This window comes from Dipteris shenzhenensis, chromosome 32 (genome assembly GCF_047967505.1).
Source record: "Dipteris shenzhenensis isolate YYH24624 ecotype China chromosome 32, Dip_SZ_1.0, whole genome shotgun sequence".
Lineage (NCBI taxonomy): Eukaryota > Viridiplantae > Streptophyta > Polypodiopsida > Gleicheniales > Dipteridaceae > Dipteris > Dipteris shenzhenensis.
In genome coordinates, this window is record NC_141627.1 from 25,216,683 (window position 1) to 25,243,744 (window position 27,062).

Here is a 27,062-nt window from a genome sequence, read left to right on the forward strand (position 1 = left end):
ACTGGATGTAGTGGTTTCACATTCAAGATATCAAATCATCCCCTCTTTGGGTGTGACATATGACCAATACGAGAACTAACATCTACTAGGGTGGAGGGAGTGTGGAAGTATATTGGGGGGGCGGAGGGGGGGGAAGCATAGGTAGAGCCCATGGGGTGGCAAGTGACGAAGCTGGGAGTCACTTTTACTTTGAGGTAAAGGCCAAATTATGGCCTGTACGTCTCGTCAAAGTTGGGGTGAGGAGGATGCAATTTTAAAAAAAATTAACAATGATGTGATGGACTAATTGGAAAGTTGGACACATAAAACCTTTTATCGAGAGTTAACCATGATGAGTGTCAGCTAAGGCTGAAGTGCTCACCATTTTCCTTGGATCAGTATTCTGAGGCCGGCGGGAACGTAAGTGCACTAGTAGGTACTAGGAAGAAGGGAGGAGAGAGAAGAAGAAGAGGAGAATTTTTTTAGATTCAGGTTACAACGCAGGTGTCAATGGGGTCATCGGATGTCGATCCTGTAACCTATGCGGGTTGTCAAGGGGTCATCGGAGGTCGATCTTGGGGAGCGAACTCAACACACCCACAACAACAAGAGTCAATGTGGTAACCAAGAGGTCTCCTCACCAAGAGAAAGAACACAAGAGTCACCCTCATGCACCTCCTTGTGGCGACTACCAACTTTCCCCCCAATCAATGCTACCGTAATTACAGTTATTCTCGGTTTTTGACGGACAAATGCTACCTGGTCGCATGAGCGATCGAATCCATATCGGTGACGATGTTTCGTTCATTGCGGGTGGCATTTTGTTTATGTTAAACGATGCGGGCAAAAGATATTGAAATAAACAAGTAAATCTGGCTAGCAAAATTGATGTAATGTGCACCGCTGAGACGAGCAGCGATCTCTAGAGTTCGAATTTTGGAGGGTGGTTTTCTGTGAGATGCTTTCACGTGAGTGTAAACGGATGAATACTTGCGATATGGGTGGAGCGAAATCTCGTAAAACATCATCCATCTGACCTTGTTTGATTCAAACAGTATCGGCCAACGAAATCAATGAAACAGAGTTACCCGTCAACATTAATTGAAGTCCCTCTCAGTTGCAAATTGGTGTACTTATCTGTGGACGATGGGTTGATGCTACAGTTTGAGTGGGCATGTTCTAGCTATGGCTATGGAAATAACTTGCCGAATTCCCAATGCTCATAGCTGCCCAATTCTAAGCGTCGCCTATAACAAAGACCGCAAGGAGATATACAGCGGCTCGCACGATGCAAAAATCAAGGTTTCCCTTTTTAACTGTCCGCAATGTTTCCTTGAATTTCTTATGATTATGAAAGAGCTCTCATGGAGGCTCAATTGGTTCCTATCAGGTCTGGGACGTAGAATCGGGAAAACATCTAAGGATTCAGCAAGGCCACCAGGCTTGGATTACAGACCTCCTGTATTCCTACGCGGCATCCATACTGTTTTCTTGTTCTCTAGATGGGAATATTTTGGTCTGGTCAGACAAAGGCAAACTTCTGCAGGTTTAGTTAGTTTGTTTGAATCTTCTCTCCGAAGTTCAAGCGTAACATAAGTACAATTGAAATATGAGTTTTGATAAAAAATTATATAGGCAATCAAAAAGGCGTATATTTTACTTAATGATTGGCACTTGCGCACTGTGGTGCAATTTTTAAAATGGATCTCACTGGAATGTCCATAGACTGAATAATATTAATTACTTCTTTCTAATTAAGCTTTTAAATCCATATGTCGAGAAGCTTAAGCTCAAGAAGAGAATAAAATATCAAAATTTATTTCTTCCTTTTTTTGTCATCAGATGGTCGAGTTTGGAGGACCTGTAAATTGCCTTGCATGGGATGCTAAAGGCAAGCACCTCATAGCTGGAGGACGTGGCGTAGTGCAACTTTTCCGTTGTGTGAGATCATCTTCCAGCATGTACATCAAGTCTGACTCTCAAAATCAGAGAATTGGGATTGTGAGTGACTCCTCCATAATTGTTTATTGAGATGCACATGGAGGATACATGCGTCAAGTATCTCAATTACTTTGCAAATTTTTAAATCGACTACTGGCACTGTCAGCCAAGGAGTCAGGCAACACGCTGTTAATTTGAGTGTATGAGGATTGCCACTGAGGCTCCTTACACCCTAAAAATGGGTAATATACTGGACATGGCTGTCTCCTGACAGTAAAATCCCTGGTGTTTGCCAGTTCTGCCTTTCTGAATCACCAGGGGGCACAGCAAAAGCCGGCATGGCCTAGGTCAATGTCTCTGTACTAAACTTGTGATATGTGGTACCGTGGTTATCTTTCACATATAACTATCTCAGATGATCAAAGATCAAACAAATGAGGAGCATAACCAAACTGTAATCATGATATTCTTCTTTTGGGCGTCATTTATCCAGAGAGAACTTGTGTCTCTCCTTTTATTCTATCCCAGATTCCATAAAGGTTTTTGTAAAAGGATATTGCAGACTCTGGAGAGTGATATCTTCAAACACCATGTCATACTTTGATTGGGACTCACCATTAGTCAAGAGGTGCAAGATTGCCAAAGGGAAAATCAGTTTGTTTGAAGTTTTTCAGTAGTCCTGAAGAAGTGTTTTTTAGAGACCTGCAATGCCTTAGGTTAGTGCATGGAAGGAATTTGCCTTTCTGGGTTATTGTGGAATTAAGGGCGGAGATTCAATATAGGCATGCATAACGTTAGTTCCATGTGAGAAAATTGCTTAGTCGGCTGTTTAAACATGAGTTTTGGCTTACTCAGCCAAGTCTTCTGGATCCAGTCATCCAGATTGTCAGGCCAAGGATCTATTGAGCTGCTATCATTGTGTGGGCTACTTTGATCATTTGGAATACACTGCTCCTTGCTGCTTACCCTCAAATCTCTCCAGTGCTAAGAGAGCTTGGAATTTAGAATACTGCCAAATCGTCGAGTACATAGATGAATAGAATAACTCAATTAAATGATATTCTTCTTTTTAAGAATTTAACCCATCAGTCCTCTACCCATACACACAATTAATTACACAATTTGGACTAGAACATTTAATGTATCCTAGGCTTGCTGTGGCCATAACTCAGGCTAGACTCCTCCAAATTAACCCAAACTAAAGCTCCTACTTAGGGTTTGATGTAAAATATCTAATGTGCATGTGAGTAGTCGGTTTAAATATGAATATGCTCTAAGATTATTGATTCCAGAGATTACGTCCAACTCTCAGTTTAACCTATGTAATCTTGTTCGTAAAGATCAAGCATTATTGCCTAGCACACCAAGGCTCATCCCCCCATGGCCCAATATGAAGGTACTAGGACTGCAGGGGGTGTGTATAGTGGGTACAGAAACTCTGTGGATGGGCAGAGCATCCCAATCTCATGAGACATGATGTTGAGGGGCAAGTGGAGGCTGATCACATAAGTAGAGTAATACCAAGTCCTAGAGACATGGAAAATCCTATGGGCATGCACTGGCTCCCAGTGTCTTGTCATCGGAAGGTGACTAGCTGTAAATTGTAAGAAGTATCAACTGTGGCTATCCTCGCCAAAGGTGTCACCACCATAGTAGGATCGTGTATTCATATGCTGTATAAAAGGACATAAGATGTAAAAGACCGATGTAGGTGTGTGAAGTCGTACAAAGAACTTACACAAATTTCTCACATGTGTTGCGCAAAACTGAATAATAAATAAATCAGCTAAAATGATACGATATGGAATAAGTGTCCATGGAGAAGTAAAGGCCTGTTAATGCAACAAACCAATTTATCTTTCCACAACCCTAGATTGTAACAAATTTAGAAGCATTCGATTACTATGTTGCAAATTTAGAGTGAGGACCTCATTTCTAAGTGTGACATGGACCAAATAATAAGACTCAATTTTGCGATTTGGCATTCTCACCAAACTAGACTTTCCAACAAACATGCCTAGCTTTATATGTGCTGTACAACATACTTTGGTTCAACCCCATGAGCCCTATGCAGCCTGTATTGCTTCTACATTTGCTCTACAAATTTTTTCAAAGCTGTCATGTGACACAAATCCTTGACAGTAAATCACCGATCTTTTGTATATCAGCACTGTCCCATCATTTCTGATCCACGTACATTCTCTGCCCAGCTATCATTCCATTCTAAGAAAACTTTGCAGACTCGAAGTGCAATCTTCACTTATATCATAGCCTGTATTTACTGATGAAATGGTTAATCAATAGCAAGTTAAATCTCAACTGGCCATCAAATACAAAATAATATAATTTTCTTTAATAAATGTTAAATCAAAGAGGGCGATGCAGATTGCAGAAAGGGAAAAAGCAAGCAGGAGGGGAAAGGAAGGAGGGAGACAGGTAAATCTGAGGGCAGACAGAGAGTGCAAGTAAGGAGCTCTGGTTTATCTACGCCTGAGTTTGCTTGCTTCTATCAATTTCGTGCTCATGATCTACCAATGCTGACAAAGAAAGGGGGGTTCTGGCACTTGATTGGACCTGATGACTGACACAGAGTGATGGCGATTTGCAGATACTGCTACTCCAGGAATTTTGGTTTGACCGGATCTGACAATGTTTGCATGTTATGGCTTTTTCCGGCATCATCTGCATGTCGATTTCACTGTTTGGCATTGTTAAGGCAACTGTTGAAGTGGCCTTCCTGTGATTGAAGGAGGATTGCTGTGTCTGTAATGTTTTTCTACTAGTTCTTCATTGCCAATTATCTGAGATACTGATTGGACTGACGTGGAAAGTGATTGTGACAGGGACTAGGACCTTGAGTTCTATACTTTCATCCCATGCTTTGGCTGAGTTTTGCCATCATACATCAACAATCCATGGTTCTACTTGTCTCTTAATCTCCTCAAGATATTTTGGCTTACTAGGGCGCTCTTCTCCCATTCGATGACCAATCTAGCATAAACTCTTTTTGTGATTCTGAAATTTTCTGATTTCAGCATTCAATGTAGTGTGTATTGTTTTGTTTGCCACTATCAATGCATACCAAATACCTTCTCTAGGATAATTACGGCTGCACACATAGCTTCGTAGTGAATGTAGCGTTTGTTTATATCCCATCCTCAATCGAGATGGATTCTATCTTGTGGATCCATTGTTGCAGTTTGAATGTGTGCATCTCTCCATGTCTAAGTGAGGATAATGATTGGCATTTTCATACAGCAGTAAGTTATAGTGAGTGTGTGTGTGTGGAGACGAAGCAGAAGACATGATAAACATCTATAGCAGAGTGTCCATAGAGCCAAGAAGTACGGGCATGATATAATGACCATAAAGCCCATTACCGACACCAACTGAAAAACTGAGTGTAGTTAGAGGTGTTGGTATATCTCCCAAACAACCAAAACTGCCTGCCAAAAGCAATACGAGGAAAATGGGCTCAGAGATAAGTCCCCAATCTGAGAAAAAAAGTCACGGGCAACTAGGCAAGTCCAGAGTAGTAGATGGACTGTCTCCCTCGGGTGTGAACAAGATGGACAATGCGCAGAAGTAATGCGCCTAGCAGCCAAAAAAGAACCCTGGGCAAAGCACCAAACAAACATCGCCATAAGAAACGCCACTGTCTAAGCGGGAGCTTTGCTCTCTGCAGGATGCACGTTGCATGGTGGTCTAGCTAGAAGTGTTTTTTGAGTGTTTTTAGTTCTTTTGTACTAGCTGTTCTTTATTGGAGCAGCTTTTACTGCTTTTAGTTGTCAGGAGTAGCTGTCCCACTCTGGGACAGCTATGAATGAAAATGTTTTTTTAATGCAAAATTTCTTTCACAAAAAAAAAAGGTGTGTGTACGCCCTTGCAAAGGCCACTATGACCTCCATATTAGTAGGGCGTTGTTTTTGGTACACCTTATTGTGGAAAAGAAGAAAATCCCTAGATGCTTCAGGACGAAACTGCTGCACTTAATTCTATACACGGATGGATCTCTAGGAGTTTTAAACATGCCCAACCACTCCCTCTCGGACAGATCAGCCTCCTTTCAGGTTTTTGGATCCATTCCCATTAAACTAAGTCCATATTCAGCGTGAAAAGCCTCCTTCATAAGACACAACCTCCTTTGCTTTGGATACTCCAGTTTGGGAGCTTTCCGTCGCCTTGAACACAGAATAAACGATGTGGAGACGACACATAGAGAAAAAACCACAGTTACGCTGAAACGCGTTTCAGAGCCCAGCCAGGCCTGAAACGCCGTTTCAGAGCCCAGCCAGGCCTGAAACGCCGTTTCAGAGAAGCGCCGTTTTCTGAAACGCGTTTCAGGGTCTGAAACGTTTCAGGACCCTGAAACGGCTGGCTGAAACGTTTCAGCCAATCTGAAATGCGTTTCAGAGCCCTGAAACGTGCCATTTCAGACAACACAGGCTGCTAGGTCTCCAAAATCACATTTTTTGTCTTTTTGCTTTTGATTTTGGTCTCCAGGCTCCTTCCACTCCTTCAGCCTCATACTCTCTCCATCCTCAAGGTTTTCCAGCCCTCCTTCAGCCCCATTCACTCCTTTCCTCTCCTTTCTCTCCTGCAGCCTGCTTCAGCCCTCCATCATCATCTACTCCCCTCCCTTGCTGACGTGGCGTTTCCCCGTTTCAGCCCTCCCAGAAATCCCGAAACGTTTCCGTTTCCGTTTCCGTTCCCCGTTTCCGTTTCCCCTAACTATGGAAAAAACAAACCTCTAGGTATAGAAAAAGGACGAACCAGCAGTAGAAGAGGCGTGCATGTCGACTCTCCTCCTCTTTGGAGGGGTTTTGTCTTTTGCTTCTTGTTCTCTCCTGTGCCTCCTTTCTCTTTTCGTCTGGCAATCTTCTTCAAAGCTAGAGCTGGAGGTGGCTCTGGCTTCTCTCGCAGGAGCAGCTTTCTCTTTTCTGTTGGCAGTCTTCTTCAAAGCTGGAGCTGGAGGCTTCTCTCAAACCTGTTCTCTCTTGCGCTTCCTTCCCTCCCTGAAGTTGTGGAGCCATGCTCGCCACTCCTTCCCTTCCCAGCCATGATGATCAAGTTGTGCAAGCACGTCGCCCATTACAGAATTTGCACTTTCTGAGCTACTCACTAAGGCTCCCAACTGTCGTTTAACTTCACTTGGATTCAGTTGAGACCAAGGCCATGCAAGGCCATGCCTTGTTGTTATGATTATTCATGTACTCTTAAACATTATTTTATAAAATAAAAATATCAAATGAGTATGAATCATTCTCAAATGTGTGTGCTTTCAACTCATGCTATCTTGTCAATGCTAAAAAGCACAAAAAGCGTAGCGGGTTAACGTGCTTCCACCCTTCCACCAATCGTGACACCACAACTCATGTTCTTCGCTCCGATGGCAATGATCGAATGTGTGTATGTGCAACTGCTTCCTGCTGCTGCTACTCTGCAAGTAGTATTATTTCTTCTTGTTGTTTCTCCCTTCACAAATGTTGCAAAAGTGTCTTCTATTGCCATTTCGATACCATTGCTTTCCTCGAGCCGCAATTTGTTCCTTGTGCCTTGGCCAGGCTTTTCAGCTTTCCTGTCTCGCAGCCTCTGTCTGCTTCTCTTGCAAGCCATGGCGATCTGCATGTTGCCATTGACGTCATGGCCACGATCAGTCCAAAATAGACCCAGAGAAGGTAGCTTGTGAGGTGAGTGTGTGTGTGTTGCCAAATATCAGTTCGTCCAAGCATCTCTGAGACAATCGTTTTATAATTGATCACATGCTTGGGATCTTGATTATACTGCCTTCTTGTCACTAATGACATCTTCTTATGCTTGTAGATGATAGTCCCTTTCTTTGAGACTGTTTCTTGTAATATAATGACAACTAGATTTCACCCCCCCAAAAAAAAAGTGTGTGGAGACGAAGCACCTTGCATGGGGCCGTATACATTCTTAATATTCACATTCACATGTTGGCTCACAGAGCTACGCTCTTGAATTCTTTTTTGGAGCAGCATCAGCCTTGAGCTATTATGCTTTCGTGTATCATGTATGGTTACCTCTATTTGTACAGATGCTTTTGGCCACTGGATTCCCACTGTTGCGGATGTCATTTTTTGTCATTTGCGGCGCAGATTCCTGGCTGTCCTTTCTCTACTCACCTCATACATGATTGATAGGAACTTTGGCTCATTTGCATTGGTTGGGTCAACCTTCGGACCTGGTAACACCCTCCGTTTGCAAAGTATACAGTGGAGCTAGGTGTTCGATTCTTCTTTAGCACACCTTCAACCTTGAAAGGCGTATTTTCTACGCTGCTTGGGGCTTTCTACTGTGAATGATGTAGTGGATATTAAGGGCTGCATCCTTTCTTTTCCATAAGTCAAGAGTTAGTTTTTCTTGGGTTTACATCACAGGTGAAACAAGCCTAAGCTAATTCTCTCTCAGATCATGGGCGATGGCACTAGTTATTTCCACCCAGCCATACTCTCATGGATCGCAGTTTTGCAACAGATCCGTGTGTTCTTTTTTCTCATGCATATCCACAAGACCCACAACTCCCTAGATGGTTCCCCTTGCCACATGTCAACATTTTAGCCCTTTTCACTTGGTGCACCATTTACCCCTCTCTTGGGGCACATTTAACCCATTTGCCCCTTGGCATTATTGCACATTTAGGTGCACCTAGGCCTTAGCACTCAGAACCACCTAGTCAATGCCATTTCACCCTTACCTAGGACCTTGGCAGTTACTTCTCTTGACCATTTTATTTACGCACATTAAATATTACAAAAGTCGGTCATCTAAGAGAAAATGCCCACCGATCTTTCCGAGGTCATGCTATCTCGGCTAGAGCATAACAACAGGCCTGTTTGGCATACTCTTTCTGATATGTTGCAACCTTCTCTGCCGGTCCCTCGTTTGTTTACTTCTCTTTCTCTTTTGGATTGGAAGGTTGATAGAACACTCCAAGACTATTCTTCATTTTCATTTGTTGATCTTTCTGCTAAGAGAGCTTATCATCTTTTACTACCGCAGCCATGGATTCAACTGCATGCAAATCATTTATGGCATCTCAATAAGCCCCTTGCTTGGTGGAAGGTTGTCTTTGACGAATCTGGGGCAGTAAGCTTCCTCTCAAGCAACATGTTTTCTTATGGCAATCTTTGGTGGGGACTTTACCGCTTCGATATTTATTGGCTGCCAGAAGTATAGCCTCCTCGTCATGCCATGTATGTTCGCTGCCTAGGGAGTCTGTGCTGCATCTTTTCTGGACTTGTCTTGCCGCCGCTCATGATTTTCTTCCTAGGCTGAGAGCTGGTCTTCGTGCTCGTTTTCTGAGGATGTCCTTTGGCAGGCAGTTTTGGTTGTTTGGCGGATATGCCTTTTGGCCAGATTATGATCAGTTCTTCTGTTGGTGCCGTTATTGGGCTTTGTGATCGTTATATCAGCTCATAACATTCGACCATACGAGCACTCTAGTTGGATATTTATCATTTCTTCCATTCCTCCTTGCATCGATCTCTCCAAAATGCACATCCTATTGGAGAACTTCCTTCGCTCCAAGTTAGAAGTCTTTTACTACTATTTTTAGCTCTGAGTAGTAGCTGTCTCGTTTTGAGGCAGCTATGAATTTATATTTTTCCGATTGAATACTGCTTTTTACAAACAAAAAAAAGTGTGTGTGTTTGTGTACTTTATGGAAGGACCATAGTCATAGTGTCTTTGGTGACCCTTTCTTGTCTAAGTATCATTTCTTCGGTGCTTCCCTACGGCAATCATTCTTTGATTGCCTGCATGCACAGAATCTAGATTGTCTACCCTTCTTGTCCTATAATGAGATCTTTTGATGTTGTAATGTCCCCTCTTTTTTACAGTTTCTCCTTGTGTATGCAGGAAGGGCATATAGTGAGCCTCCACCCTCTGTTTTTCTTTTATATTTCCCAAGAGAAGGCTATATAGACTAATAGTGCACCATTAGTGCATTATATATGACACCATCAAAACTATGTCCTATCCCAAAGGTGTGTTCTTCAAAAGCTAAATAGAACTGGTATTGAAATCTGAAGCAACTTGAAGATTGATTGAAAAGTAAGGCCGGAAACTAAATTGAGTGAAGGGGAAGAGAGAGGGACAAGAAGTTCAACAAAATGAGGACTTAAATTTTCATCAGCGAACAGTGTGCATTAGCATTGAAAGAAAACAGCTACGTTGGTTTGGGTGGATTACAGGTGTGAGTTGAAGGGGGGGTGGGGGGGGGTGGTACATATCAAAGATGAAGCAGTTTTGTGTAAGCTTGCATAGTCTCAAACAGGCCAGGAGGTGGAGAAGCAGTGCAGCTTGTAGATGACACTGTCAAGTTTAGACTAAGAGATGTACAAGAATGCTGGATAGCAGGCAGACGTGCTATTTAGTGGACCAAGTGTGCAAAGAGAGGACTGGGTAAGCTGTGTGGGAAGAGACAGTATGAAGTAAAGCAAACGAGGCAACAAGTTGTAGCAGGCAGATGTGCTATTCAGTGGACCAAGTGTGCAAAGAGAGGACTGGGTAAGCTGTGTGGGAAGAGATAGTATGAAGTAAAGCGAACTAGGCAACAAATGTGAAGGATGGAGCTTGTGATCTAACTGACCACTCGAGTATTGAGTGGCACCATGTGCTTATCTCCAGTCTCTCAGATTCTCTGGGTTTTTTTTGTTAATTTTGGGATTGCATCTTTTAGATAAGTATGAGAAGGCCATCAAGGAGTAAAGGGACGCAAATAGTGGATTATCAAAGCAAGAAGTAGTCAAGAAGGCACTTGAGAATTCAAGGTGTTATATGTGAATAGGTGTTATTTCTTGTTTTCTTTCTCTTTTGTTTATTTGATGTTTTTTAGTAAGCACTGGGTTTGCCCAAGAGACTCCGCGGGTCTTTAGAAACCCAGTATAGCTGCTTATGCTTGGGCACTGATGACGACGTAAGTGTTGCTTTGCTTGCTAAGTGTGTCTTCCTTTTGTTTTTCATAAATGTTTTTGTTTACCTCTTTTTTCTTCTCTTTCATTTTCTCTTTTATTTTCGGTGTAGATTTTTTATCTTTAGAACAACAAAATGTATGATTGGACTTATTCTAGTCTTACAAAGGTATATATATATTGGATATTGGCAGTTGATAAGTAGCTACAATGCCATCTCAAATTGTTGCATGAAAATCTGAGGATCCTGTTGAAAATCAATCCTTTCGAAAACCTCATCTTCTGTCGCATTTAAAACAGCTTATAAATCTTGTTGATGCTTTTGCAGGCCAAATTTTTGCTTCATCGTACTGTTCTATACACTCATAAAGATGTAGTACAAAGCATTTGTACTTCAGATCTCGGGAACGTTTTCACGACTGGGTAAGATACTAAGTTTAGAATGTGCTGTACCAGAGATTAGCAAATGATGTTCATTGTGCACAGCACAGCAATAAATTCATAACTAGAAAGCAGAGGTCATTTCTGAACCTTTAATGCAGTAGGAAAGGTATGAAAAGCAAGCAGATAGGGCCATCACATAATACACTCATAGGCAGACTTGAATTCATTAGATTCTACTTGTATATAATTTCCAATTTCATTGTGAAAGAGAAGCTTGTTTCAGAAACTAGAAGCAGGGTATAGAAATAATCACAAATTTTTTCTTTGTTCAATAAGGAGTAGTGTTTTTTCCATGTATGCCAAAATAAACTAATAATAAAAAATATTTTAAATTTTTTATCAAGATTCAACTATTGCACCATGATTGCTCATGTTATAGATGAATGGTTTTGCCATGGTTTTTCTATAGTGGTCCTATGTATTTTAAGACCATATGCTTTTTAAATCAGTATGCCTGGGTGAAGCGCTTTCTTCACATGGCGAGTAGGATATTGGATGATAGTATAAGCCAGCTGGGTGTCACCTTGTTTCTATAACAAGGGAAAAACCACACAAAACTCCAAGATCTCGAGAAAAAGCTAGTTATAGAAATTGAGCTTTGACCAAAAAGTGAGGATTTTGAGTCGCCTTACAAGAAAAGCAAGCATCCTTGTATTAGGACATTGATGGGTTGCAGTAAAATCAAGTCAAGTGGCACACTGAAAATAGCTTTGCAGGAGGAGATTGATGGGATGAAACAAGCAAGGGTAAGTGGCACATCCAAAGGGAGAAGTGGACAGCTTGAGACTATTACAATAGAGACACCCCATGCAGTTGCTATCTTCAGGCGTTGACCACATGTCAACACACGTTGACCATGTGTCAACATAGGTCAGCCACACGACACTAGAGGTTGACCACACGTGTTCATCCAGGAGTACTATCCGAGGCGACCATGCGTCGACTCATGTCAACCACAGGTCGACACATGTCAACCACATGTCGACACATGTCAACCACAGGAGTACCATGCCCAAGGCGATCTCATCGAGAGCTACGCACATGGAGAAAGAAAGAAAGAAAGAAAGTTTAATAAAGTCTTCGGGAGACCGTGAAGGTCTATGAGACTAAAGATAACTGATACAATGAGCATAACGGTGGCGGTCTCAAAACGGGCCAGCCAACCGTTTCTACAAAAAAAAAGAGGTTATGAAGGACGGTGTGTCTAGTCCTGATACAAAAAAAATACGTGTCTACCTCCAGATGATACAAAAAAGAAGGGGGGGGCACCAAAAATGGGGCAGAGGGGGGAGATACAATATATATGTGCAGGTGGTGATCGTCAGAGACCAATCATAGAGGGGCCATCAAATGGGAGGCCGGAAAAAACCCTGCGATAGATGATTGGCCTCTGACGTCACGCGGCCTAGTCGAGCTCGGTCGTCGGGGGCGGCGGGTGGCCCTGTGGATGAGGGCAACGGTAACCCCGGTGGGGCGGGCAGAGAGCAGAGACGAGATGTCATGGACCCAGATGTGTGAGTTTGTCCGCTGGTGCAGTTGTCGTGGCTCTAGCTCTCGCTCACGTCCGCGTCGTCGGCTAGACTGAGGAGAGGTATCCTGTGACTGGAAGAAATCAGTGATGGGCCGCTGGGTGTCCTCACGCTGTGTGTGATGCGCGTGTCGCCGTGCTCGGAGAGAGGTATCTCGGTGGCGAGTCATCTCATGTAAGAAAGCAGCTAGGCATCGCTGATCCGGGAACTGCAGCATGTGTGGGAGGGGGCCGAATCTGTCGCAGAAGAGGCAGTGGTACCGGCCTCGAATGGCATAATAGATAGGACATCTGAAAGCAAAGTGCTCCTCCAACTCGATCTCCTGCAAGTCGCAAAGTGGGCAAAGGCGGCCCTCTCGTGGGATACCCTCTGTGCGTCCGCTCTCAATCTGTAATCGGTGTGACGAAACCCTAAACTGACAGAGGGAGATCCGGAGCGCATGTGGTACATGAAGCTGTGTGTAACCCGGAGGTGTGATGAAGCCCTTCTGTGAGATCTAGAGGCAGCGTCGGCGGTAGAAGTCAAGCTTCACAGGAAGCTCGGGGTGAAGAAACCATGTCCGCCAGGTGTGGAGCTAGAGCAGATCCGCTCGAATGAGCCGGTTGACCTCCTGGTCAGTGGGGGAGAGGGGAGATGGTGGAGCGTTGAGGCTGTACTGAAAAGGAGGCAACCGGTCTAAGTCGAGGCCCAGTCGGGTGAACCAACTAGAAAGACGACTATACCAGCATCGCTGGTCCCCATCAACGGATAAGGCCATAGAGGAGGATAGGGCTAGCCAAGGTAGGCGGAGGCGACCGTCGGAGGAGGAGTTGAAATCCCTGACTCTGTGTAGATAAGTGATAGCCTGGAAAGCCGCATCGAGCTGTAGGAGTGAGGCACCGAACTCTGCTAGAATGATCTGGTGTGGTACCGATGGTTTGCTGCGGATCATCCGAGCAAACATCAGTATCTGTAGGCGCTCGACTCGAGCCCACTCTGTGTCTGAAAGGTTGGCTCCCCACCACGGGCTACCGTACATGCCTGTTGGGCGGACCAAAGAATCAGAAAGGAGAGACTTGGTCCGCGGGTCCTGGAAGTGGGAGTGGTAGCACTGTCGCTCCAGCCTGGCCAGAGCGGCGTAGCCCCCGCTGATCCTGGCCTGCATGACCGGGCGCATCGTGAAGATCGGGCCTGAGAAGACAACGCCCAAGTATGTGTAAGAGTCAACTATCTCAATAGGGTTGCCGGCGAAGAGGAACTGCTTTCGGTGCATAGCAGGTCTGGAAGTGTTGAAGATCATCACCTTGGTTTTCCCAAGGTTGACCTTCAAGTCATGTGTATCACAGAAGACCTGAAGTCCATCTAGGTGTCGCTGAAGACCAGTAGCAGAAGAGGATAGCAGTACTACATTGTCTGCGTATAGGAGAATCTGGATGACAGCCTCCGCAAGAGAGCAGCCTGCACCTCCGAGTGTCCTGATGGTGGTCTCGAGCTCGTCGATGTAGAGGCCAAATAGAGTCGGTGACAAGGGACATCCTTGTTTGACTCCGATAGTGCTCGTGATCTCTGGGGTCCAGCTAGTGCCAATCCTGACCTGGCCCGTCACCTGCTCATAGAGAGCTACTACTGCCCAGATAACCTCCAAGTCGTAGCCTAACTCCTACAGGCGTCTGACAAGTCGGGCGCGGGGAACGGTGTCAAATGCCTTGCGAAAATCCACAAAGCAACAATATACTCTCTATCTCCTCTGTCTGGCCTCCTCAATGATCCCTCTAAGTGTAAAAATGTGATTGTAAGTCGAGTGATCCGTCCTGAAACCGGCCTGTCCGGATGCCCTGAGCCCCTGTACCTCTGCGCGAGCATTGACCTCGCCATCTAACACTGATGCATAGATCTTGGACATGGATAGTGAGCTTAGCACATGGAGCAATCAGGAGTATTTACAGTTACACAGTGGTTCAGTGGTTGAGTGGTGCGGTGATCCAGCTCACCTGCACCTGGAGTATTTACACCACCCTAACTAGAAGAGGCTGGCGAGTCAAGGAGTCAGGAAGTCACCGAGCCATCAAGAGAGCCAGCGGCGCAACGGGTATCCTCAACAGCTAAGGAGATAGGAGGATGACCAATCGGGAGAAAGGGGAGAGATTCTTAGCGAAGAGGAGACCCTCCAAGGCAGGGGATGAGGATGAAGGAGAAGGGGGAGAGGGGAGCTTCAGCATAGAGCATTCGGCGTTCGGCATTGGAGCGGGAGAAAGGAGAGTGTGAGGAGAGATAGAGGCTGGAGCTACGAGCTCGCCAAGGAGGGAGTGTGGAGAGACCTGTGTGTACCCCTCTATCTACTATGGGGATAGATATGTGTGTTCTTGTAACTTGCGACTTGTGACTTGTAGGTGCTGGTCCAGTGATATGTACTTTGGCCATCTTGGTCACTTTCTCATTCCGTCTCTTTCTGATATGGGGACTGTTCACTAGTGTATGACCATGTTTCTTCTTATGCTTATGTTGTGGAGTTCTCATGTGATCGTCATTTAGCATAGTGCACTCGTACGTCATCGTTCATTGCACTACACCCTACGACATCCGCACACCACTGCACAGTGCACTCCATGCGCGATCCATTGCATTAGATCATTGCAACACTCATGCTTCTCACGCCAGCGGCCTTTGGCCTCCGGTAACACCTCCAGAAGTATAGGAACCCCTCCCCTCAGATAGTTTATGGCGATCACGGTGGGACACTGCTGGTGTTGTGAGTAGCAAGAGGGAAGTGGAGTTCTAGGGTCCTAGAGGAGAGAGTTCTTATGCCGAGTAGTTCTGATACCCTTCAAGAAGCGAGTGAGAGAACTAGGAGGTACTTAAGGAGAGTGGAGAGGAGACTTCTGATCGACCAAACTCGATACAAAAAGCATTATGTGAGACGGAAGTTCGCAAAGTCCTCAAGAAGAGCACAAAATGAACCTATTGGAGTTGTAGCCATCAGAGCAAGTAACTTCATCGAGACTCTCATCGATTTGGACCAACAAGATCAGTGGTGGTCAGATCTTGACTCCAGAGAAGAAGAAGTACAAAGTGGGGAACGGGTGAAAGAACAAAGTACTAATGTGACACTCCACGTGGCCTGCCATGGTCATCCAAAATCGAGTCATTCCACATGACGGGCTACTTGTGAATTTCTTCATGAGAGGTAGGTGGAACTTTGCGAAGAGTGTTTCTGAAGCTGCTCTAAGCTTTCAGAATAGCAGCCATGAGAGGGGAAGGGGGAGATTTGAGATGGGCTTAAGTAAAGATCCATCCGATGCTATTTATCCAATCTCCCCTATGAGATGGGAGTACAAGAATGAATGCTTCGTGAGAAGAGATCTTTTTAGGGTTCCTGTCCAAGCATCAATCCACATACTACGAACTTGCAGAGCAAGGCCATACACTGCAAGTTCGGGTCAATAATATTGAGACCTCCTTCTCTTGTGGGGAGAATGAGGGTCTCCCAAGCCACCTTGGCTACAACATCTGAGATGCCATCTAAACCGCTCCATAGGAAGTTCCTAATAGGTCTCATGAGCTGAGCAATACAACCTCTAGACCTGCACCAACAAGAGCAAACAAACCAGGTAGTGGCCAATAATACGTGGTTCACAACCACAACTGTGGATGCAAGGTCAAGTCTGGCAGAACTCCAAAAGATGAGTTTCCTCATGATACTCTCCAACCTCTTCCTTCCTTTTGAACTCCTCTCCTTTTAAACTCTTATCACTTAATGCCCTTAAAACCACTGGTCTTGCCCTATAGTAGCAAACCATAAGCTGTATTGGCATTCTCAATCAACCGAGACATGTTAGAAACCTTGGACTTTGGGCAAAAGTCTCGAGTTTCCTTTCGGCAATCCACATCAATATTTCTCTACCTGCTCAAACAATGGAACATGCCGATAGGAACTAACTGGAAACAGGGCTTCTCAAAATTTCTTGTTATATTCTTCCAAGTTGCAGCAATTCTCTGCATCCAATTTATGTCAAGCTGTCATGATGTCAACTTCAAATGTGGTGGTCAACCATGCAGCTGAAAAGACCTGCTTAAACTCCACCCATGTGGTGGGTGCTCTCCCTTGCTTGCAAAAGAAGATTTGTCCACCCATTTGATGGGTGCTCTCCCTTACTTGCTTGCAAAAGAAGATTTGTCCACCATTGCAAAGCATTTCCCTTCAAGAAAGTGGCAGCTTTTAAATTTGAGGACTTTGTAAAGTTCCCACTTGAGTATGCTGTATCAAATTGCTGAATAAAACTAAGAGCTTTCAACCTATCTCGACTCCCATTAAAATTATCAAATTTTACAGCTGAACCAACGTCTTTATAAACTTTCTGCTTCCCCTTGGGTGTGAGATTATCATAGTGTGAGCGCACAACGGAAACCTACGGGAAGGGAGAGCAAGAAGAGAGAGCCGTATAAGTTTTGGTGGGTGTAGAACATCCTAATATCCATATATATATATATATGTGTGTGTGTGTGTGTTTGAGTATTGTACATAACCGGGGTTAAGGCACAGTGTCCTTTAATCCCCACAACCTCCCACTTAAAGGCCAATGTGCATTTATGGGAGAACAACCAATGGACATACTATCCAATGCCCATCAATACACGACAATACTCAAACCGCTGACTAGCAGGTAGACTCTTCGTCAACATATCTGCAGGGTTATCATATGTATGAACCTTGAGAAGCTCTATGCGCTTGTCCTCAAGTACCTCCCTAATGAAATGGTACCTGACCTCAATGTGTTTGGTCTTTGCATGAAAGACTAGATTCCGTGCTAGCTGAATAGCACTCATGGAATCTCTATGTAATGTCGGTACACTTGTATGAATCCCCAAATCTCCCACTAGCCAATCAAGCCATGTATCCTCCTTGCAACCCTTTGTGACTGCAACATACTCGGCCTATGTGGTAGACAAAGCAACGCACATCCACGAAACTGCACCACCTGCAAAGGTGAACACATAACCAGAAGTGGATCTCCTGCTATCCACATGCCCTATCCACATGCCCTGCATAATCTGAATCTGTGTACCCAAGTACACGCATCTCTCCTTTGCCAAATCAGATGCATATCTCTCCTTGGTACGCTGCATGTACCTCATGATGCACTTAACTGCCTCCCAATGCCTCTTTTCTGGATTAGCCATATTCCGGCTAACAACTCCTACTGCAAATGCAATGTCCGGTCTAGTAGCTATCATAGCATACATAAGACTCCCAACCGCTGATGCATAAGGAAACTTGGCCATCATGGCCCTCTCCTCACCTGATTTGGAACTATCTCTCTGACTCAGTTTCACATATGGAAGCAATGGAGCACTTATTGCCTATCCAACAGGGGACGACAGAAACAGGACGTAACTATCGTGTCCGCACTCAAGTAAGTACCAGGACGAGAGGCTGACAATCCTGGCTGTGAAGTCGAAGGTTCAGCAGCACGGAAAGAGGTAGAATAAGGAGCTGGTCGTGAGGGAGGTCCAAGTAGGGTGGAGCTATGAGGCGCACCCATTGACCTTTTAGGTCTTTTCTTCTTTCTTTTCCTTGGGCAATCTATGGCGAAGTGCCCAAGGGTCCTGCAAATCCTACACTGATCCTGTCTACCTACAATCTCGACTCTCTGTCTGAAGAAGGAGCCATCTGGACGTTGAAGCATAATGTGGTCATTCGAGATGTGAGGCAGTCGATCAAGCGAGCGGTGTCGAGCGAGCAGGACCAAATAAGCGAGCGAGAAAAAGCGAGCAAAGCAAAAATGGTTGAGCTACCAACACATAATCTCATTGTATGTATGTACTTATCATTAATAAAGATTTATAGTGCTTTCTCAACATTGAATATGATTATAACATAATATTGCAAGTACGCATTAGTAATAGTGTTCTATATTCTATGAGATGAGCTTAAATAGAAATACTTTGGCTATCAATAACAGGTACTATATAGTTGAAGTGCATCACTTGAGAAAAATATAACCTCACTATATGTATGTATTGATTGTTAATAAAGCTTTATCGTATCACCATAATTTTATTTTTTTATTTTTTGCAAAAAGAGACTTCTATTAAGTATTAAAGAAAACCGTTAGAGCAAGCTCCATACGAGATACATCATGCAATGCATGAAAAGCTCAAGAGCCAAAAAGAAAGGATTGAGGCTGATAGTGCTATCTCAATCCGGTAGAAACCTCCGAGAAAAAGGGAGAACCCCTCCAAACTCGAAGAAATATAGTCCTTCTAGAAGAGGCTGCCCGTGAAGGGCCCTGCATGCTAGCCCATATGGCTATCAAAGTGTGAACCGTGTCAGTCCAAATACCCGTGAACACCTGTGATGGGTGTATTTGGGTGCCATCCAAGGCCTCTGTACATCTGGCTCTCCAAATGTGCCAAGAGGAAATGCTAGCCAAAATTTCCCAAGAGGTGTCCACTGAAGCATGAGAAGCTCTGAAGGGAGTAAGTGGTACATCCTGAAGAGAGCAGGGCTCTATCACCTGCCGGCGGACCGAGAGTGCCCAAGAAGAAGGCTCACCCTCATAAAACACCTGGGGCCCAGTAAGGGATAACCATGCGACCGAGCCCCAAGTCATGAAGAAAGGGGAAGTATGAAAGATGTTGATTATCCAAGCAACCCCTTTCCAAGCAGTCCTCGCCTGACTGCAGTCCCAAAGGCAATGTCGCACTAACTCCTTTGCAGAATGACAGTGAGGACAAGTGGGATCAGCCCCAAATCGTGATCTCCACAGGTTCACTGCAATCCCTCCATGAATAGAAAGCCAAAAGAAAAGAGTGATCTTTCTATTTCTGAGGGATTTCCAGAGCCTCCTCCAGAAATTTCTACGCAAATCTGCGGTGATGAACAAGCTTTCCCAATGGGGGGCTCTGGAGGGAATCCAACCCCTACTGTTCAGCTGAAATCTCCTGGCATTACCAACGGTGAAACGAAAGAAGGGAATCCCCCTCTCTCGGTGCCCATGGTCTATCCACTCCCACTCTCCTGGGTCGCAGTGCAAGCACCTGATAGGTGCATCTCCATATAACCACAACCTCCAGGATCCCAAGGCCAAGAGCAGAGGGTCGGGGTCTAAGTACCACTGCAAGCCCGCTCCATGGTCCACAAACCCAGCATTCCTGACAGGCTGAAAGGCAACCTCTAGAAGAATATCATCCTTGGATGTAGAGAGTATACCTCCATCCCCAACGTCAAAGACCAATGCATCTTCCCCGAGACCTCGAAGAGCGATTACCTGTAAAGGAACTGCTGTCCCTGAAAAAGCTCCCATCCAAGTGGTGGAAGTAATAGGCAACTCAACTGTCCATTCCATCGGGATGGTTGCATCTATCTGCTGAATCCTGCGTGCTACCCCTCTGAGGTGACTCACGGACTGCAGTCTCTGATCCTCAGGTAGCCTGATAAAAGCCTTCCAAGTGCCTATTGTGTAGGCGGGGCCTCTCTCCCATTTAGACCACTGCATGTAATGGGAAGTGCCCAGTGGTCTGGCATGCTCATCAAGTATACTATCATTCCAAATGATCTGCTGCCTATCAATCTCTTTGACGGTAGAAGGTGGAATCCTTCGAAGAGTGTTCCTGAAGCTCCCCCAAGCTTTCAGGATGGCAATCATGAGAGGAGAGGCAGGAGATCTGAGAGGGGCGGAAGTAAAAATCCAGCGAGGGCTGTCCACCCAATCATCTCCCAAGGTTGGTGTGCAAGCCTGAATGCGTCCAAAAAAGAAATCCTTTCAAGGTTCCTGCCCAGGCATGAGTCCCCTCGCCACCACCTTACAAAGCAATGCCCTGCACTGCAAGTCCAGGTCAATGATATTAAGGCCCCCTTCACATGTAGGGAGAATAATGGTCTCCCAGGCCACCCTCGCTGCAACATCTACTGTGCCATCAAGTCCACTCCATAAAAAATTCCTAACTGGTCTAATAAGCTGAGTGATGCAATCCCTAGACCGCCGGCACCAGCAAGAACACACAAACCAGGCAGTGGCCAAGAGATACTGGATCACTATCACAACTCTAGATGCAAGGTCGAGTTTGGCAGAGCTCCAGAAAAGAAGCTTTTTCCTAGCAGTCTTGAATTATGTGTTGGTAAAGCGTGCATCAAGTGAGCATAACATCTCTGGGGTGACCAACACAGGTAAACTCTGCCAAACTTCATCTCTAGCCACATCTCTGGCCTGTGTGTTAGGATCTGCGGAAAGTAGGGAGGCATAGAAAGCTATCGCTAAGTGCATGACGGTCTCCGGATGGGACTGCAAAACACCATCAGAGTCAATAAGCTGCCTGACACTCTCTCTACTATGTCTGGGACCAAGTGTAGAGAAAAAGTGTTTATTGACTCTCCCTCCCATCTGTATCCAAAAGGACTCTCGTGCATGGAAGGCATACTCTGCTCTCTGATCAAGCAAAGTCTGCAAGTGAGCCCTTGCCACAGCAAGGCGCTCCTGTATCCAAGCATCTGATGGTCATCTCTGCTCCTCCCTCTGTAAGGCTACCAACTGCCGGCGGATACCAATCTCTCGCCTGAGTAACTCACCTCGCCGAGCACTAGCAACGGAGTGATAAAAGTCGCTGATACTGGTAAGTGTTGTGGCCACATGTGAAGGACCGGCCACCCCCCCTGCATGTGAGAAACCCTGATATCCAACACTGCCTCTGTGAGAGTCTCATCCGTGTATAAGGCATCGGGGATCCTGATACTGTGAGACCGCCGTCCTCTCAGATGAGGCTCTGAGATGGACATAACTACCAAAAAATGGTCTGAAGTGGAAACACCAGGTGCAATGCAAACTGTCCCCCCTCTATCAAGAGCCCAGTCAAATATTGGGGTCCTGGACAATGACCCTAACCCTGGGTACCCCATCCGTCCTGACCGCCTCAGCAGCCGAAGAGGGCTCGCCAAGAAGAGGGGGGATCTCTGCTACCACACCAAACCTCTCGCCAATAAAGCAACCGGTGATAAACTGAGGGGAGACTAGGGAACCTGATGAAAACAGAAACTCCCTGCTTGTCCTCTTCAACTGGGTCAAATCCCAGTTGAAAAGGAAATAAAAAAATCCTCCTGTAGCCTAGAAGTAGAAACCCAGCCTGTAGCAGGTCTCTCGTGACGTCCGGGAAATCTAAGCACACCTGAAAGAAACCTCGTCCCAACAAACAAACATCCTTAAGGTGGGGGGCGAGCTCCTGAGGAAGCGTCGCAAGCATCCAATCTCTAGCTTGTGATCTGGAGGGGTGGGAGCCATGAATGCGTGCGAAGAGAGTCGTGGAACACCCATGCTCCATATCCTTTTGCAACTGCTGCAGCTCGTCTTTTGAGAAAGTGACAGTTCTTGCGGCCGGTGCGAGCGGAGACGGATTGACTGAATGGGAACCCATTTGTCAATCGAGGTGTGTTGGCCGGTTCAAACACAAAAAATAAATAACTCCGTCTGCTTTCCTGAAACCCAGGAGACCCCTATAAGAGAATAGGGGTACTCCAGATGAAGGAGAGGGTGAAGGAAGAAGGGAGAGAGAAGAAGAAGCCAAGAAGGAGTCGTCAGCAAGGGGGCAGCAAGGAGGAGGAAGGGAGAGGAGAGGAGGATAGAGGAGAGGAGTGGAGGAGAAAGAAAGAAAGAAAGAAAGAAATTTTATTAAAGGTCCACGGAAGGCCATACATGGCCTATGGGACACAAAATCATCCGAAAGGAAAATACATCATCAACGATGCACCAACTAGGTGGCCTCATCGTAATACAGCTAAGATGCCAAAAATGGCTACAAAATCCTAGATACAAAATGAAATGAAATAGAGTACCAAAAATGCCTAGATACAAAATGTAAAATATGAAATATGAGGAACATCGTCTTCCCTAAGGGGTCTATGATCCAAAGAAATGATGGAAGTCATGGCCATCGACCATGCCTCCTGCCATGAGTGTGAAGATCTGGGCAAGTGTCAAGTGGGCTGCTGGCGGTGCCAAGTCTCCATGGAGCAATCTCCTCCGAAAATTTGCCATCATCCTCCGTCGTCTAGAAATAAAGCGACGGGTAAGATCATCCTGCGGTGCTGCCGGATCATGTCATATGTACATCCTCGGGGTGGAACCATCGGTGCTCTCTGGCAAGATGGGCTATCTCTGTGCTCATGGTCCTGCGCCTCGTCCTGCTCCTCATGAATAACCAGGTCTCTGGCAGGGATGCGACGGTGCTCTCTGAGGAATCTCTCTCTGTATCTGGTGATCTCCCTGATGAACAACGCTAAGCAATACTGATCCTCATACTCCATAATCCGAGAGAGAGGTCCAAATCCGTGCCCAAGTAAACAGTGAAATCTGCCACGGATCTCATAATATAAAGGGCATCTGCAAACAAAGTGCTCCTCAGTCTCCACCATAGTGCAACAAGGGCATATCCTAGTCTCTCGCCTGGGTATATGTCCGGTAGCTGTACGACGCATCCTGCCGGCCTCAACGTCTAATCTGTGGGAAGATACCCTGAGCTGGCCCAAGGCAATCCTGAGTGAGTGCGACATATGAACGCCGATATATCCTGGGGATATGATGAAGCCATTCTCTGAAATCCTGAGAAAATGGTCACGATATGTGGCCATCTTCGTAGGAAGCTCCGTGGGATGAACCCAAGTGCGAAACGTGTGTAGCTGCAACAAATCTGCCCTGATAACCTGACTGAGCTCTGTCGAGTGAGAGGGAGGCGAGGGGCATCTATGCTGTATCGAAATGGTGGCAGCCTATCCATATCCAAGCCCAGCGAGGTGAGCCATGTGGAGAGTGTGTGGTACCAACAAAAAGTATGACCTCTCTCCGCTAACATCTGCGAGGATGTCAGTGCTAGCCACGGTAATCGTGCTCTGCCTGCTGCTGAGTCTCCGAGCACCCTGATCCTATGCAAGTATGTAACTGACTGAAATGCTGCATCTAGCGCTAGGGGTGTAGCTCCGAACTCTGCGAACGTAATCTGATGCGGTACCGTGGGCTTCGCTCTGATCAATCTGGAGAACATGATGATCTGTAACCTCTCTACTCGTCTCCAATCTGCAACACTGAGATCTCCTGCCCAAAAGGGGCTAGCATACATGGCTGCAGGTCTCACCAACGTATCGAAAAGTAAGGACTTCGTGTCGGGATGCTGAAAATGTGACTGTGCACACTGCCTCTCGAGAAGAGCCAAGGCGGCATTTCCTCTACTGATCCTATCTCGTGCTGCATGCGTCATGGTGAAGACTGGACCTCTAAATGTGGCACCCAAATATGTATACTCCCTGACTAGCTCCACCTGCTGCCCATCAAATGTGAAAGAGAACTCGCCTCTCCTATAAACCTGGTATGACGTGTTGAAGACCATGACTTTGGTCTTCCCAAGGTTTACAGACAACCCTCTGTCCTGACAAAAGCTGTGGAGTGCATGGAGATGTGCCTGTAAACCCTGCTGGGAGGAAGAAATAAGAACCACGTCATTTGCATAGAGGAGAATCGGTATCGTGGATCCTGCCAGTAAAGAACCTGTACCACCCATCGTCTGTATGTACATCTCTAACTCATCGATATAGAGACCAAAGAGTGTCGGAGACAAAGGACACCCCTGCTTCACCCCTATCGTACTGCGTACTTCCCCCGACAGCCCCGACCGTGTCCTGACTCTACCTGTGACTCTCTCATACAAGGCCATGATCGCCCATTGAATCTCCCCACTGAATCCCAAGTCACGAAGTCGCTGGAAGAGCCTGAAACGCGGCACAGTGTCAAATGCCTTTCTGAAGTCCACGAAGCAACAATAGAGCCGTTGCTTACGTGACTTCGCCTCCTCAATCAAATCCCTGAGTGTGAAGATATGATCTAGAGTCGAGTGCTCTGCACGAAATCCTGCCTGCCCTCTAGCTCTCATGCCTGTCGCCTCGGCATGGTCATTTATATGTCCTTCTAGAATGGTCGCATAAATCTTGGCCATGACATGGCCAATCATAATGGTCCTGTAGTTCGACGCCTCCAAAGGATCCCCCAACTTGTGTATGGGTACTATAGTATTTTCTAGCCAACTAGGTGGAAGACGTGTACAAATGGACTCGTTAAAAAGACGGGAGAGGACTGTAGCTAAGGCATCAATCCCATGGATTACATACTCCGCTTGCAATCCATCACAAACGATGAGCTGCTGCTCGGACACTACTGGATGAGAATAAGGCAGAGGAGGTGGGTCTACGCACATGGGATAAGTCGAGGTCTGGAATATCATATAAAGTGGAAGTATAGGCAAGCCAAACCTGCGGGTCTGTAAGAGGAGTAGAGGAGAGGAGGAGAGGGGGAGGAGAGGAGGAGTAGAGGAGAGGGAGGAGAGGGGAGGAGAGGGGGCCGGGAAGGGGAGGCAAAGAGAGAGAGGGGAGGAGAGGGGGCCGGGAAGGAGAGACAAAGAAAGAAAGAAAGAAAGAAATTTTATTAAAGGTCCACGGAAGGCCATACATGGCCTATGGGACACAAAATCATCCGAAAGGAAAATACATCATCAACGATGCGCCAACTAGGTGGCCTCATCGTAATACAGCTAAGATGCCAAAAATGGCTACAAAAATCCTAGATACAAAATGAAATGAAATAGAGTACCAAAAATGCCTAGATACAAAATGTAAAATATGAAATATGAGGAACATCGTCTTCCCTAAGGGGTCTCTGATCCAAAGAAATGATGGAAGTCATGGCCATCGACCATGCCTCCTGCCATGAGTGTGAAGATCTGGGCAAGTGGGCTGCTGGCGGTGCCAAGTCTCCATGGAGCAATCTCCTCCGAAAATTTGCCATCATCCTCCGTCGTCTAGAAATAAAGCGACGGGTACGGCCTCTGTGTAAGATCATCCTGCAGTGCTGCCGGATCATGTCATATGTACATCCTCGGGGTGGAACCATCGATGCTCTCTGGCAAGATGGGCTATCTCTGTGCTCATGGTCCTGCGCCTCGTCCTGCTCCTCATGAATAACCAGGTCTCTGGTAGGGATGCGACGAGAGAGGGGGGGGGAGCAAGGAAGAGCAGGGGGGAGGGGAGGGGGGGGGGGGTTGTGCAGGCAGCAGCGCGGGGGGGGCCGTGCAGGAGGCAGCAGCACACGGGGGGGAGTAGGCTGCAGCGGGGGGGAGCAGCAGCAGGCGTGGGGGGGAGCAGGCTGCAGCAGGTAGGGAGGGAGGGGCAGCGCGCAGGGGAGAGGGCAGCGCGCGGGGGAAGAAGGGGGGAGAGGGGGGGAGAGGAGGGGGCAGCGAGGAGGGAAGGGAGGGGGCAGCGAGGAGGGGAGCAGGAGGAGCGGGGAGCAGCAGCAGGAGCTTCCGTGTGCAAAGCTCATCACCATAATTTTGAAGATGACTATAACATAAGCTTGTAAGTCTACATTAGTGATAGTGTTATTTATTCTCATAAGATGAGCTTGCATAGAAATGCTTTGGCTACCAGCAAGTAGTATATATTTTAAGTGCATCATTCAATAAAAACTTTAATTTGAGTGACTTTTAGTGTGTTCTAGAGGAGTACTATACTACTTTATATCCTAGAGAGCCACGTGTCACTATGGGACTTATCCCATATACATTTGACACTTAGAGTGTGTGCCTATCCTATAAAGGCATTGTTCTTTCTCATGTCAAATCATCAAGCCTCAAGCCTTTCTTGATCATGTAAGTACTTTGCTTGGTTGTACATTTCTTTGTAGCATTCTTTTATTTCCATTATGTTTGCCTAGTCTTGCTTTTCTACTTTCCTTTCCATTCCATGTTTTGCATCTTCATATGGTATCAGAGCTAGGCTATCTTCCAAGAGGTTGAGGTAAGAGATTGAGGACATTGAAGCCTCTCTCCCTCATTTCCCTTGAAGGAATGCCTTCTCCAATTTCATCTTGAGCTCCCTCTCTCTCTTCCACCTTGAGCCTCACCATTCGAGAGCTTCATCAACAAAAGATCGTGCTTCAGCTCGCGCCTCAGCTTGCCATTCAGCCCACGCTGCTGCTGCGCCATACAACAAAGCTGTACAACAGCCTGTACCAGCCGTACAGCCAGCCGTACAACTATATGGACTGTTGCGCCGTACAACAGGCCTGCAAACAGCCCGTACACCCGCTCCTAATCTGCTGCCCGCTCCTCTTCTCTGCCCGCTACTATTCTGTCAGCCACCTACAGCTCCATTCTGCCCGCCATCTCTTCCTCTGCTCACTTGTGCCCGCCATCTACTCATTCTGTCCGCTCTTCCTCTTCTACA

General features: G+C 46.1%; 1 protein-coding gene across 1 annotated transcript in view; it reads left to right on the forward strand.

The window, feature by feature from the left end:
• Window positions 1-1,126: 1,126 nt before the first annotated feature.
• Window positions 1,127-27,062, forward strand: part of LOC147880509 (uncharacterized) — a 185,428-nt gene continuing 159,492 nt past the window's right edge. The window contains exons 1-4 of the mRNA XM_087371226.1: window positions 1,127-1,281; window positions 1,370-1,525; window positions 1,822-1,980; window positions 11,185-11,279. Of these exons, the coding sequence (XP_087227352.1) occupies window positions 1,165-1,281; window positions 1,370-1,525; window positions 1,822-1,980; window positions 11,185-11,279 (527 nt within the window). The 5' untranslated portion in view covers window positions 1,127-1,164. The remainder of the gene's footprint in view (window positions 1,282-1,369; window positions 1,526-1,821; window positions 1,981-11,184; window positions 11,280-27,062) is intronic.